The 14,090-nt window shown below is 28.8% G+C and overlaps 1 protein-coding gene across 4 annotated transcripts in view; it reads right to left on the minus strand.

The window, feature by feature from the left end:
• LOC106684932 (SH2 domain-containing protein 4B) overlaps positions 1-14,090 on the minus strand; it is a 183,999-nt gene that overhangs the window by 50,042 nt on the left and 119,867 nt on the right. The window contains exon 1 of one of the 4 annotated variants that reach the window (XM_014427310.3): positions 1,147-1,271. The exons of the other annotated variants lie outside the window; for them this stretch is intronic. Within the exon in view, the coding sequence (XP_014282796.1) occupies positions 1,147-1,177 (31 nt within the window). The 5' untranslated portion in view covers positions 1,178-1,271. Of the gene's footprint in view, positions 1-1,146; positions 1,272-14,090 lie in introns of those variants that run through there. 4 annotated transcript variants of the gene reach the window in all.

Genomic DNA, 14,090 nt, shown 5'->3' on the forward strand with positions numbered 1-14,090 from the left:
TATATATAGCCAATTGCATCGTGAATATAAATGGAGTCAAAATTGAATTACATAAAAAAAAAAAGTTCATGAAGTTCCACTCCCACTTACCAAAAGTTTAAGCAGCAGTGACCTACAACTTGGGAAACCCAACCACAAACCGAAGACTAAAGCCGAGGCTGCTGCAGGACACCCTGTTATAATTTCTATATTTATCCCTTTTGTTATTGTAATTCTAAAATTTTATTTTATTTTAATTTTTTTTTTTTTTTCTTAAATTAACTTGTTTCCTATTTGAAGTCAATGATTTATTTGGTTAAATCCATAAATGTCATTGTTTTTGTTATTAATGTTACTTTTCTCTTTTATTAGGAATTTTTATTTTTATCTATTTATTTTTTTCATAACGTCGTATATAGTTATGGGTGTCTTTTGTGTGAGACTATACCCCTTCCCATAATCAATTGTTAAAAAAAAAATAAAATAAAAAATGTACCCTTTACATTAACCCGGCCCGCTTAATCAATTAATTATAGCAAATAAATGCTGTTAGGAATACTTAATAAGCATCACTCTGAAATGTTCAGTGAATATTTGTCACGATTAGTTCCAAAAGCGGTGCATCTCACAAAATATTATCATTTTATTTTTCCTATATCCTCAATGCAATACATAACCTAGCAAAGTCATATTGATGAGGCATCCTAATCCAATACAGAAATGGATTCAAACCCAATGGTTTATTGCTGTTATATCATTTACTAATGTCAAACATAGAAAATAATGTTATTAGGATTTAACATCAGTAAGTATAGGCATAGATCATTGCCTTTAAAAAAAAAATGATTGGCCAACAGCCTGAATCAAATATAATGAAAATATGATTTAATATCTCATATAAAATATTTGACAATGACTTCAGCCGGTTTTGAAGCTAATCGTCTTATTTATAATTTTAAATATTTACAATTTCACCTTATTAAATTATTAAGTACTATTTATTTCAAGTTTTTATTACTATTCGTTATCTACCTAATAGATCTCAAATCAAAAACACAATAGAGTAAGCTTTCGTACAGGAAAAATAAATTAAAACAGAAATAATATAGTGTGTAATTCTAGATTTTGAACTTATTACACATAAATTATAGTATTACAAAAAGTTACCTGTAAAATTATCGTTAAAATGTGAGCACATTATAGACGAGATCAAATATTTTCTCCGAGCACAACCTGACTATGCCTACCGAGATGGTTGAAAAGCGATCACAATAACTGCGAAATACTAGTTAATAAAATGAATGTGCAATCCGCAATCATTTTATTTTCCTATGACGTCCGATTTTATCTTGAAGGAATGACGGAAATTAGCTTGAAATTAATATAGAAATTAGTCAACGGAAAGTACTTCTGTCGCTATTTCCAACGTCGAGTAACAATCAGAAATATGAAGTTGTGTTGTTGTTTTCACAATTTTTTCCTATTAGACTTTGAACTGTACTAAAAAGGAGGAAAAATTAATATTAAAATATCATCGTTGACACAATCAGTTAAATATATGTTGGTCAGTGAGAGTAATCTTTTACTAAATTTTCAGTGAGGAAAGGATATTTTTTTTTCCTATTTTAATAAATAAAATAAGGTAACAACTATTATTATTATGATTGATAATAGTATTGCGTGCTAAAGCACCCAATACTATTATTATGATTGATAATAGGAAATTACTGAAAAGAAATAAGAGATTTGATATTAGATTGGTGACTGATTAGTAACCAGTTGACGATTATCAAAGAATACGTATTATTTATATTTATAGGGATATGTGAAGTATAGTTGTGGAAAATTGTCGATTTACCTTTCACAAATCTCAAATTGATGAAATAATAGTTCTGATGTCAATGTATACACTGCCAAAATAACGGTTACTTTTCTCCGACAGTAGCTAAGGTTTTATGAAATAATTAATTTGCAATATTAAAACAAAAATGGAAAACTTTTTAAAATATTTTATTGAATTGGCACACCATTTAAATATGGTGAATTGTTAATTGAACCACATTTATCAGAATGGAACCAATTCTTAAATTTTCTGAGTCATTAATTTTCGTTCTGACAAATTTTGAGGCTATTTGTTTATTTGGATTCAGGAATCCTGTACAGGATAAGTAAGGGATATCTGGTCTACTATTAGCAGTATGGTACTAGCTGATCTGCTATTTGCAAGTGATAGGAAAGTGTGAAGTAGTAACGAAAAACTCTTCATCTTTAAGTCAGTATACTTGCCGGTATAAATTTTAACTGTTGACAAGTTATGGAGCTTAAAGCTAGATATAAACGCTAATGCAGGAAAGTTGAGTGACAGCTGGAGCGATAGGGTTTCTCAGAAAGAGTGTGGAGAGAATAAGAAGAGGATTCTATTCACGTTAAATAATATGGGTGAACTAGAAGTCCTATCAATAAAGGAGGTCCTAGAGGCTCAATAGTTGAAGCGGTTTGGTCATGTCGTCATGATAGAGAGATACAGAGATCCACTGAAGGCTGTGAACTACGCCTCAATCGGTAGCATAACTCTAAAAACTCGAAATAGAATACGTGGACCGTTTGTGCAGGAGGGGAATTGAAAATCTCGGCCTAACCAGGACCATGACAAGTAACCGTCCATATTCCTGGTTAGACTTTTCAAGGTTTAGCTTTTCTACGCAAATATGGCTCTACAGGATGGCGTAAAAGAAGTAGAAGTATTACTCCATGTACTGCAGAAAGTTCCAACTCTCCATCTGTATGCTTAAACAATCTATCAACTGTGTAAGAAAACATTGACCACTCCATAAAAACAAGAAATATAGTATTAGAAAACGTTTGAGGAACCATAATTGGAGAAGATCGAACCCCTTCAATATGTTGTCAGATGAAGTCTGATTAATACATATACATAGAGTTTTATTAGTCAATTTGGTATCGGTATTTAAAATTCAAATCCATTTCTCTCAGTTCATATCAGTTACTATGAATCCTTTCTGGAGTTTGCCATCAGCATCGAATGGGTAAACAACTACGTGGAAAGATGATATCTAGAATGATAAAATCTGGGTCCAAGATTTTGATTAAATCAACCTTTTGAACACCCAGGAAGTGGGCGTCCACGATGTCTTCAGTGAAACTCCGAAGCACGTTCACAGAAGACCAAGCAGGACCTAGAGAAAGTCCGGCTGGACATAGGTCATTATCTTCCTGGCAGCTCTTCCACGTCGTGGGTCTGATGTTAACATTTTATTACTCATATCGTTCTTCTTTACGTTATTTGCATTTTTTACGAGTTTTCTCTCATCAGATTTTTGAGATACTTCTCACAAAATTATTAGTGTTATAGATATTTGTACCGAAATATATTATATAAAGGAATGTTTAAATATTTTAAAAAAACATAAATTATCTTCTCCATTCCTCAATTGCCTATTTTCAATTTTATAAAATTTAAAGTTTTGAAATATTTCATTCCAGATACCAAAAATAGTGTAAAATCACAAGTGGCGCAATACACAAGAATTCGTGGAGGAACCGTTTAATAATGTGAATGGAGTTTACGTTATTTGTGTTGTGAAAAAAATAAATAAATAACAAAGACGAGGATGTTGAACTTAAATAACTTTTACATCAATAATTTAACACCGTATAAAAAAAAAATGAAATCTGTTGCAAGTTTAAATATGTGTGTTCTATCTTTCAAAAAAAAAGATAGAAATTCTGGTCTTTTATTTTTGGAAAAAAGATTCCAGATGAAACGATTTTAAAAAAATTGTTAGCAGGATTTTATCAGAGAAAATTATACGATGTTTTAAACAAAAACCCTGCGCTCACCGATACAAAATATATAGTTATATCTATGTTGGACAAGAAAACATGAAGTTCGCTGACCTTAGTTCAAGGGATTTTATTGCTTACCAGTATTATATATAACAATAACGTCTGATGACACGTCTTCTTTGTTCCATCGATTCAAGTCTACAGGATAGTCGGCAATTTATTTTGAAAAAATAAAGATGTATTACAAACTTATTGCTGAGGAAGATGGTGATTTTTTTATTTAATGAAGAGGATGGAGATTCATAGTAAACATCAATTTTTTTCTTTTTTGTACAACCTGATTTCAACAAATTATTGGTTGTATTTAGTTAATTTTCAGGCTTTTTAAAATTGTATTTCTTTATTTTGGATTTTCACTCATTAAATATTCTGAATGTTTTTATCTTTTTATTATATATTTATGTAAAAATAAACACATATTTTGACTTTCGTATCACATAAAAATCCCATCTTTACTCATATGTTGCAGAATAGTCAATTATCTCACGGTATATCACTAGTTCGCCACACTAAGTTTCTACTCAACAGATAAAGACACCATATTTGTAGAAGTTAGTCGTTTCAATTCGAGTAGCATGGTCGTACAAATAAGTCGACAATATTTCTTAAAACCCCTTTCGTCGTTGTGAAAGAAGGTGTAGCGAGACCTATTTGGAGATTAAATCGAGCTGAATCAGTAACATTTCCAAAGCAGTCAAGATAAAACTAATAAAGGATTTGGAATTATTAATCTAATTAACAAAATTAATTATATCATTAATTAGTGTACTTGTTTATTTGCGACCATCTATGTATGAGTATTATTAATAAATAAATCCTTCTCTAGATATATTAGAAGTTCTATATTAAATGAATTAACTATAAAAAAACAGTTTTCATTTACCCATGAATGGAATATATAATAAGGGAACGTTTTGCTATAGTGAATAATTTCGAATTTGAGTTTTCGACAGATATACTCATTTTAAGGATCACTGAGATTAAATAATCAAGTCTAGCAGACAAATGCTTGGTATGATCCAGAAACTTTTTTTGTCAAAATCTACCAGGCAATAGTGCCACTTTATATAATCGATTTTACTCATTTTTATGATTGTCTTCGATATAGTACTAATGATTATAATTAAAGTCGTAAATTTAATGTAAAATAAGTGATATTTAGTATCAAATAGTTTTTAACCGAACTCGTTTTAAGGACCAATTAGTTGTCCGTGCGTGATGAAATATAGGAATGATGTGTGAACACATATTCCTTTGAAACTAAAATTATTTTGTTTAAATAAATAAAATAACCATTTTAGTCTCAAAACAAATGTTGTGATAAATAATTTTAATTTTTAATTTAATGTGAACAATTGACTAATTAGGGTAATTTGTGGACTGGTATAATTGATCTGGGCAGAATTATAATTAAAATCGCTAAGTTAATGTAAAATAAGCGATATTTAGTATCAAATAGGTCTTAACCACATTGAAGTCTAGTAGAGATTAAATGACGATTTCTTCTTCTAAGGTACCTTTTATTTTTTTTATTTAAAGCAATTAATCATTTAATATTTTTTAAGTAGTTAAAAATGGATAAATATGAATATGAAACAAATTGATAATTAACTGGAGATAATAGGAAAATATTTTTTTCAGTTTGAAAACACATTTCCAGTAATATATGAATGTATTATATACTGTAAGAAAGAAAAAGATCTCAGAAAATACTGTGATGTTTTATTTATTGTACTACATGATGACGAAATCCTTCCTAAGTGCATATGATCTGGATTAGCCTTTTGGTAGTTTGTTCTATGCGTTCTTCAGACACTAGTTGAATTGAGATATTTTGATATCTCCTTCGTGAAAAGCACGCTTATTGATGCTCTTTGAAACATAGCTACAGGTAGTTGTCGCAGTAAGCCACACTAAATCATACTTATGATGGATTCAAAAAGATCTCTTTAGATGTAATTAACATTTTATGGAGTCTCTGAATATCTGCAAATAACTCAGGACATTTTTGGCACTGGTTACATCCAGGGGATAGATTTAATAGGTCAGGAAATGTTATTTCAAGAATATCATAAAAATATTGGTTCAGTAATTCAGTTGGTAATTTTAATTATTAAGCATTAAAAATTAAAAAATGTTGTACATAATAAGCTTTAGCTCATTACGATTTTTGAGTTGATAAGAACATGAACCATGTAAAACCACCTTTTATTATTATTAAGTTGTTTGTATTTTTTATTAAAAAAAAAAACCGAAAGATATTTGTCAAACTCGTAACGTAAAATGTTATCTAAAATATCTCATTATATATTTAATGAAATATGTAGAGAATCTTTTCCAAAAAAAAATAAATAAAAAAATTTCAGAGCTACAAAGAAGAGGGACGAAGACAGGATCTGAACCATAAAGTCGTTACATAAACGGTTGCTTATTCCTTATTGTCTTTTGTTTCGCCACTTTCTTTTCCTTATAATCGGCTAATTATTACGTCCTACACGTCTTCGAGTACTGCCAATTGACAATTCATCTCTTCTCACACAATATCATACATACCATTAATATGAATAATTTTGCGCTATAAAATTATTCCCAGATAATTTTAAATAGAATAAATTTAAATACGATGACAATAATTCTAATAATTTAGAAATTAAGCGAAGTATTAAATTATAAACTTTTAAAAATCTTCAAGATATATTTAAGTTTTATAGCATTAGAAACGTTGAAGTGAATGGGATAAAAAACTAAATGAAGGGATTGAAAAATGGGCCAAAACCAGAGATTTCCATTAAAAGAATATCAATATTTTAAAAGTTTTAAAACTTGATTTCCTAACCATGAGTCATGGACTACTTTCAAAACCTGTAATTTACGGCGATTAGTTACACTTTATTTTTAAGCGAAAATAATATCCCATTGCAAATTCAAAACTCATTTAAATTCCAAATCTAAGTTCAGGTGAGGTAACTCTTCGTAATGACACTAGTTGTTCCAAGGACCAACCTATAGGAACCTATAGGACCAACCCACTTGAGAATCATTAAAATTTTATTTCAGTAATTAAAAAAAAGGAATTTTGATTATTAAGCATTCAAAAAATGTTTTGGTAAGAATATACACATAAGATAATTTAAAAGAAGAGAAAGATATCATTAAACATTTCGGGTCTAATATTTTTTTTTATATTTTGGAAAGTTAGGAGTTAATATTGATAAGAGTGATTAATAAGAAAATATTATAATTAGGAAGATAAGTTATTTTTCATTAACTAAGAAAAAAAACGGTATTGTTAAAAGTAACTTATTATACTGTTTGAACTGTCCGAAGCAGTTTATTTCAAGATTAATCTTTCTTAATAATAATTTCTGACTATATAGAGCAGTGTGAATCCATTCATATGAGGTATATTACTTTAGTGTGTGAAGAAAATAGCCTTAGCTCACTAAAGTGAGTAAACGGTTCTTATTTACTCCCTGAAATGAACGATCTAACTCATTTCTAAACATAATTTTTTATGGATACAGGAAAATAAAAACAAAACATACACAATAATAATAAATAATCCAACACTTCCTCAACAGACTAATGGTGGAGAGATATAAGCTAGATTTTAAAATCATATTTTTAATTAAAATTATATAAATTTCGAATGAATTTTTAGATAATTTTAGTACTCGATCTTTAGCCGACAGTATTTGATTTCAGAAGTTGCTGATTCAATGTTTAAAATTAGTTGTTATTATATTGTCCCCCAGGAGTGGATGGATATATTAAGAAAAGAAAATTAGGACATATTTTTTTTAAAAAAATGTAAAATCCCAATCGCCACAATCATAAAACAATGAGGGAGTAATAAATAAAATTTTAAATTACTTTTTTATTTAAAAAAAACTCAATCTATCGGCATTTACTTGAAAAACATAATTCATTAGTTAGTTTTTTATCTCGAAAAATAATGGGTTTGATGAAACACAGGCTACATATTGGTATGAAACCTTTTTTTCTATACAATCTGAGATATGTAGAAAACAAATATTAGTCTAGTCAATTAGACACTTAACACTGAAAAACAAAACATAAAAAAAACAGTGGCCTGTTGTTAATTGTTTAGTAACATCAGAGCAAGGGATGCGACGGCCGTGTATGTTGGGGCGTGGGTCCCAGAGCGCTCGGTTCGGAACGTTTTGGGTTCGATTCCCACCTGGAGCAGTTAATGTTATCACCTTGGTTAGTGCGCGGCGACAGACTTAAAAGTAGACGCTAGAGGTTGCAAAAAGGATCACTAGGCTACTTCCCCCACCACTTACCAATACCTTCATTAGTACATTAAGAGCGTCCCTCAAGTTTGCGCATCCCGTTTAGAATGGAGAGGAAGATAGATGTGGTGAAAATCGTGGGTTTTATCAGGTCTTACCTTACATTTGGTGAAATGAGTTGTATACAAAACTGAGTACATAAAATTGTCTATAAAAATGGCTCTATTACTTTGTTTTTATAAACACACAGGTTTTTGTAATACGGAGACATTGTTTTTCAGTTTTTTAGGTTTTTAAGTATCAATTCATGGGAATAATTAGCCAAATTTGTTCCCACCATACCATAAAAAATACTAAGGTTATATATCAGGCTAAATCTTGTGAAAGTTTGTACAAGATACGAGGAAATTAGATAAACAAAATTAAATTTACAATTAGAGGTATTTTGATAATGTTGGTTTGAATATCGAGAAGCGACCGTGATGTTATCCGGGCCATGTGATGTTATGGGAGCATGTCAACCGTTGTCCCTGGGTCGTTACGTTGTTGTTCCGCCTTATTCGAGCATTGCGTAAATTGTGCGTGACTGGTCCTTCTACGGCATCCGAGGGGAAACAGTGAAAGTATCGTCATCAGTAATCTATACGATATGGCAGAATGAAAATCGAGGGGGAAACATATTTGGCATAAAGATCAAAAGTGCATACAATCCTCAGCTTGTACTATCTTAGTGAATCATTACATACTGCTTGTACAAATACAGGGACCACATATCATTTAACTATTTTTCGAAGAAATGTTTTCACCTCATAATCATTCAATACTGGATACATACTCTTAAAGAAAAAAAAATATATGGACTTGAAGATTTAGGATTCTGCGGTTCATATACACGCTGTTCAAGAACCTTTTTCTTGTTTTTTGAAACTTCAGAGAATTTAGTAATGAAACCTAGTAATAATTATGGTCAATAAAGTTGCTTTTGTTTCTGAAGTTGAGTTGGTTATCTCTTCCAGTTCTCTAGCGTACTTAAATTCGTTAGTTCCTTTGGAAAGAGGTAATTTAAATGAAGGGTTCTAATTAAATATCCAATTAAAAAACGATTTTTTTTTAATTGTTTCAGTTCTTTAATATTTTTATGTTTCTAAATTGAATATTTTTTTGTCATATTTTTTACTTTTTATTTCTATCTTTTATAAAATTATTAATTTTGTTTTCTTCTGTTACTAAGCTATATATCTAAATATAATTCTTTCTTAATATAATAAATAGTAAAAATGCTAAATATATACATATATAAAAAAAGGGTCTTGCACAATTCTATGTGATTAAAACTTTTAAAAAAAGAAACCTAATATTCATGCATAAATACATTTAAATTAAAGTAATAAATAAATACGTGGTTATCACAAAAAGTTATAAAAATTTAAAAATAACTAATATAAAAAGTAATAAATACATATAGCTATATAAAGCTTAAAATTTAGTGGCATTAATTTTGTCTTCTTTTTTCTTGGTCGATGAGAAAGGTTCATTATTGGGGGGGGGGAGACAAAAATAGAGCGTTAAGGTTTAGCCACAGAAAAAGCATTTGTTCAAAATTGTCTTCATCTCAGTCCTGTTTAAGGAGCATCCTCTTAGTCATAGTTCAAATCAAATTATATCTCCATTATATGCATTATTTTGGACAAAGGATAAGTGAAATGCAATCATGCTTTGGGGTAGGCATGAGAAATGAATTAAATTTTCTTCCTATTGACATTTGAACATGACTGAACAGAGAATGGCCAACAGGAACAAAGTAGAATATGAGTTGGAAAAGAAACAGAAGCAGACTTTTAAATTAATTTTCAACAAATAAAGCTATTTCAAAATCAAATCAAATAAATTAGGAAACACTAAAGATGAAGAATTCGCCGTTTACCAATCATGGAATCACGTATTGAGAACGAAAGTGGCCAACTGAAAGGAGAGAGATGATAATAAATACGAATATTGTAGCATCTTTACCACAAAAATGCAGCAAAAGAAATAATAAGGCAACGAATAACCGATTAGGAAATGTAGGTTAAGGAAGAAGGGAAGACTATATGCGGAAATGATACAGACCCGATAAAGAAGTCCATCTTGGCCCGGTTACATAGGTAGTCCTTGTATAACTCCTCTCCCAAGCTAGCAAGATAGATTTCCTATTGAGATCTGTAGTTATTGATTGCGTCTATAATCTCTGAGGTCTTTTCTAATCTAGTTTTCCCGCAAAATTATCACTTTCTGCACCTTTATACAGCGGGACCTAGATATAACGAATTCCTTCATTTAACAATTCTCAAATACCCTTGAACTAGCAGATAGGATTCAATGAGAAACAAACTTTGATACAAAAAATAGAAAATATTGCTTACCTTGATACAATACATGTTTGTACAATAAGTTCCGTTCATATTTGAAATGCATTGTGTATTGTATGTAGGATACTGACGAAAGGAAATAGCATTAAGTGTTAAGGCAAGAGAATATTTCCTATGTTAACGTAAATTTTACTTGATTTTCTGTTTGTAAATAACTTAACATGATTTAAAAATAATACTTTACAAATTAAAAATACTAATCTACTACAATTAGTAGGAAGGATCGTCAAAGAACTATTTTAATCACATTTTCCATCTATGTTATAGAAATGATATTTTTTTAAAATCAGGGCAACGCACTGAAACCACTATTTATTAAACCACCTAAAGCCCAAATTTTTTAAATCCAAATTTATTTCATAACTTGATAGTAGAACCACTATGAACAAGTTCAGCTTGTTGACTTTTTTTGAGACAAAGTGACCAATAAATCATTTAGTGAGTGGAATTATGTTCTTTTATATATAATTTATTCATTTTCTTGAGACTGGTATTTATTTATTAAATAAATGAAATGGTATCCTGGTTAAGTCTCAACACTGTTTACTATGTCAATTGTCCAACGTTTCGGCCAATTCTGCCATCTTCAAGGACAATCTAAAAATTTAACAGCTTGTTATGTATTTATTTGTAACAATATTAAAAACAACATTATTATTAACAATATACCATACCTTAAATATAATTTCTCACCTCACATCAAAATGTAAAATTGTTTTACAGGCTATTATGCCCAGATTATTAATTACAAGTCAAAATCACCATATGAAAATCAATTAATAGAGATTCATATTAATTATTAATGAGATTACCTAAGCCTAAGTCTAGTTACCTATTTTTTAAAAATTGATTAATTTTAGATTAAACTATGCTATCAACAATTAGATAAACAAACTATATATAATCTTCCACACACTCAGGTCAGGCTTGTTATTAATTTAATTCAAATTGCATTTTAGTCTCAATTTTTATTTATTTCAATTATTAAAATTAATTTTAAATAGTAACGACAATTTTTCCGATATATTTCATAAATTTATTTTACTTAAATCTCTGCTTAATGTTGGTTCAAATTCCTTGTATGTCTTTTTAAAATTTACTGTATAATTGATGTTCTCTGATATATAAATTGACTCAAATATTTTAACACATTATTTTCTTTATGTAAAATTATGGTGTTACCAAAATCAAAAATGTGTTGGTTTTTAGCTGCATAGTGCACTTGTGCTCTTTTTTCTTGTATCATTTTTGTGTTAATATATTCTATTCCCCAAAAATTGCTTTGTTTTACCTATATAGATGGCTGGAAAATTTAAACACGGAATTTTATATATCAATCCCGATTGACTTTTTATTTTAATTTTGTCGTTTAAATTGTTATAATAATTCTGAATTTTATTGTTAGGTCTATAATACAATGAATATTCATCAACACCATAATCTTTAAATGACCTCTGGATATCTTCTGATAAACCTTTTATGTAGTTGAAACCATAATATTATTTATTAATTGCTTTATTTTTTGTTATTTTATTTTCAATCCTATCTTTAGAATTTTTAAGGTTTATATCCCAAATTAAGTAAATAAATTTTTTGGGGTAAAAAATTTGCAGAAATATTTTAAATATCATACTTTTTACTCTTTTCAGCCTACTAGCATCCGTTATTCTTATAGCCTTGTTTACATAATTATTAATTACATTGAATTTCATTTGAAATGGATGGCAAGAATAGTAATACAATATCAAATTACTATTTGTTACTTTCTTTGTTCATTCTGTTATTATATCCTTTCCTGGTCTTATTATCAACATATCTAAAAATCTTAGTTTTCCTTTTTAAGTTTTAAAAATTAATGAAGTTAAAAAAAAAAAAGGTAACTAGACATAAGCTTATTAATAAATAATATGATTCTCTATTAATTGATGTTTTCATAGGGTGATTTTGACTTGAAATTAATGACCTGGGCAGGATAGCCTGTAAAAAAATTTTAAATTTTGATGTGAGGTAAGAATTTATATTTAAGGTATGGTATATTATTAATAATAATATTGTTGTTAAAATTGTTACAAATGAATACATAACAAGCTGTTAAATTTTTAGATTGTCCTTGAGGATGGCAGAATTGGTCGAAACGTTGGACTATTGATAGAATATTAAGAATGTTAAGACTAAAAAAAGGATACCATTTGATTTATTTAATAAATTTTCTTTAATATTCAAAGAAAAACATAAGAAGGATTTCTATTTTTACTAGAACTGGTCCAATTTATGATTGATAGTCCACCAATGATAGTTTGGTGTTTTACAGATTCAAATTATTTTATGAACGACTGCTGGCTTTGGTTTTCGAGTTATTTGAAAAACTATTTTTTTAAAACCACTCGGTCAGAATTTTCGGGAATTCAGCCTTACTGCACATATAAAGATGAAAGATAATAAACAACCGACAGTTTCACAAGACAATGTCCATTTTGAAAATCAGTGATTAATAAGTCAGTAAGTGAGTAATTAAAGATAGACTAAGACAGGTAAAGAGATTCAGATAAAATGGGTTTCGATGGAAACCGACACAGAATATTTTAAAACAATCATGGATCAAATCATATCGAGATGATGCTTGTTTTATTTTGAAGATCATTATTTTTTTTTTTTAAAGAGTGGAGATTTATAGTTTTGAATTATTCGTAAACCTTTTTTGTTTTATGTTTTAGACATTGTTTTTAAAACCATTTAGAGTCCGATTTTTTTATTAACCCAGCCTTAATACATATCTAAAACATAAGAGGATCACCGTTAATAATTTCAACTCCATAAGCACTATCGTTTTTGAGATACAATGGTCATTAAGTCAGTGACTGAGTGGTAAAAGTCATGTATGGTATTTACACACTGTATATATATATATATCAATTACGAGGTATTTTTCATGCCACTTATATCAATCGTTTTAATGATGTTGAATTAGTTATATCAAAGGCAATAAATAAATGTTTGAACCTGAATAAAACATATGTTTAGCCATCCGAAAGTCAATATAATGAATTTTAGCCATTCATAACCAATCCCTCGATTAACTTGCATTCTTCACAATCTTTAGAGTTTTTTGTACTGCGATTCCACTGTTATTAGGAATACCATATGAAATATAAAAAGTAATAATAAAAGTATTTTTAAAAAATTGTAAATGGAAAAGGTTGAAAAGTAAATATATATAGAGAATTCACCCATTAACTGATAACAGAAGCAAACAGTATAGCACTTATTTTAATTTAAAATAAACAATTTGAAAATTATAACTCTTGGAATATATTACCAATAAATCTCAACAATACCAATAAATTTAATTATTGAACATGACTTTACAAAAATAATTATGTTTACGTATTTAAATCTCGTTATCCATCCATTTATATTTGTTTTAATTGTAATGACCAGAAAGAGACGTGAAAGGGATTCGTTGGGAGGATAAATATGAAAAGTAGTAGAAAGACATTTTACATATTTCTAGGGGAAAAAATAGTCTGCAATAACATAAAAATTTATAAAGTTCGTAAAAAGTGTTACTTTTTCATTTTTT

The sequence above is a fragment of the Halyomorpha halys genome, unplaced genomic scaffold (assembly GCF_000696795.3).
Source record: "Halyomorpha halys isolate HHAL.00 unplaced genomic scaffold, Hhal_1.1 Scaffold629.1, whole genome shotgun sequence".
NCBI classification, from domain to species: Eukaryota; Metazoa; Arthropoda; class Insecta; order Hemiptera; family Pentatomidae; genus Halyomorpha; species Halyomorpha halys.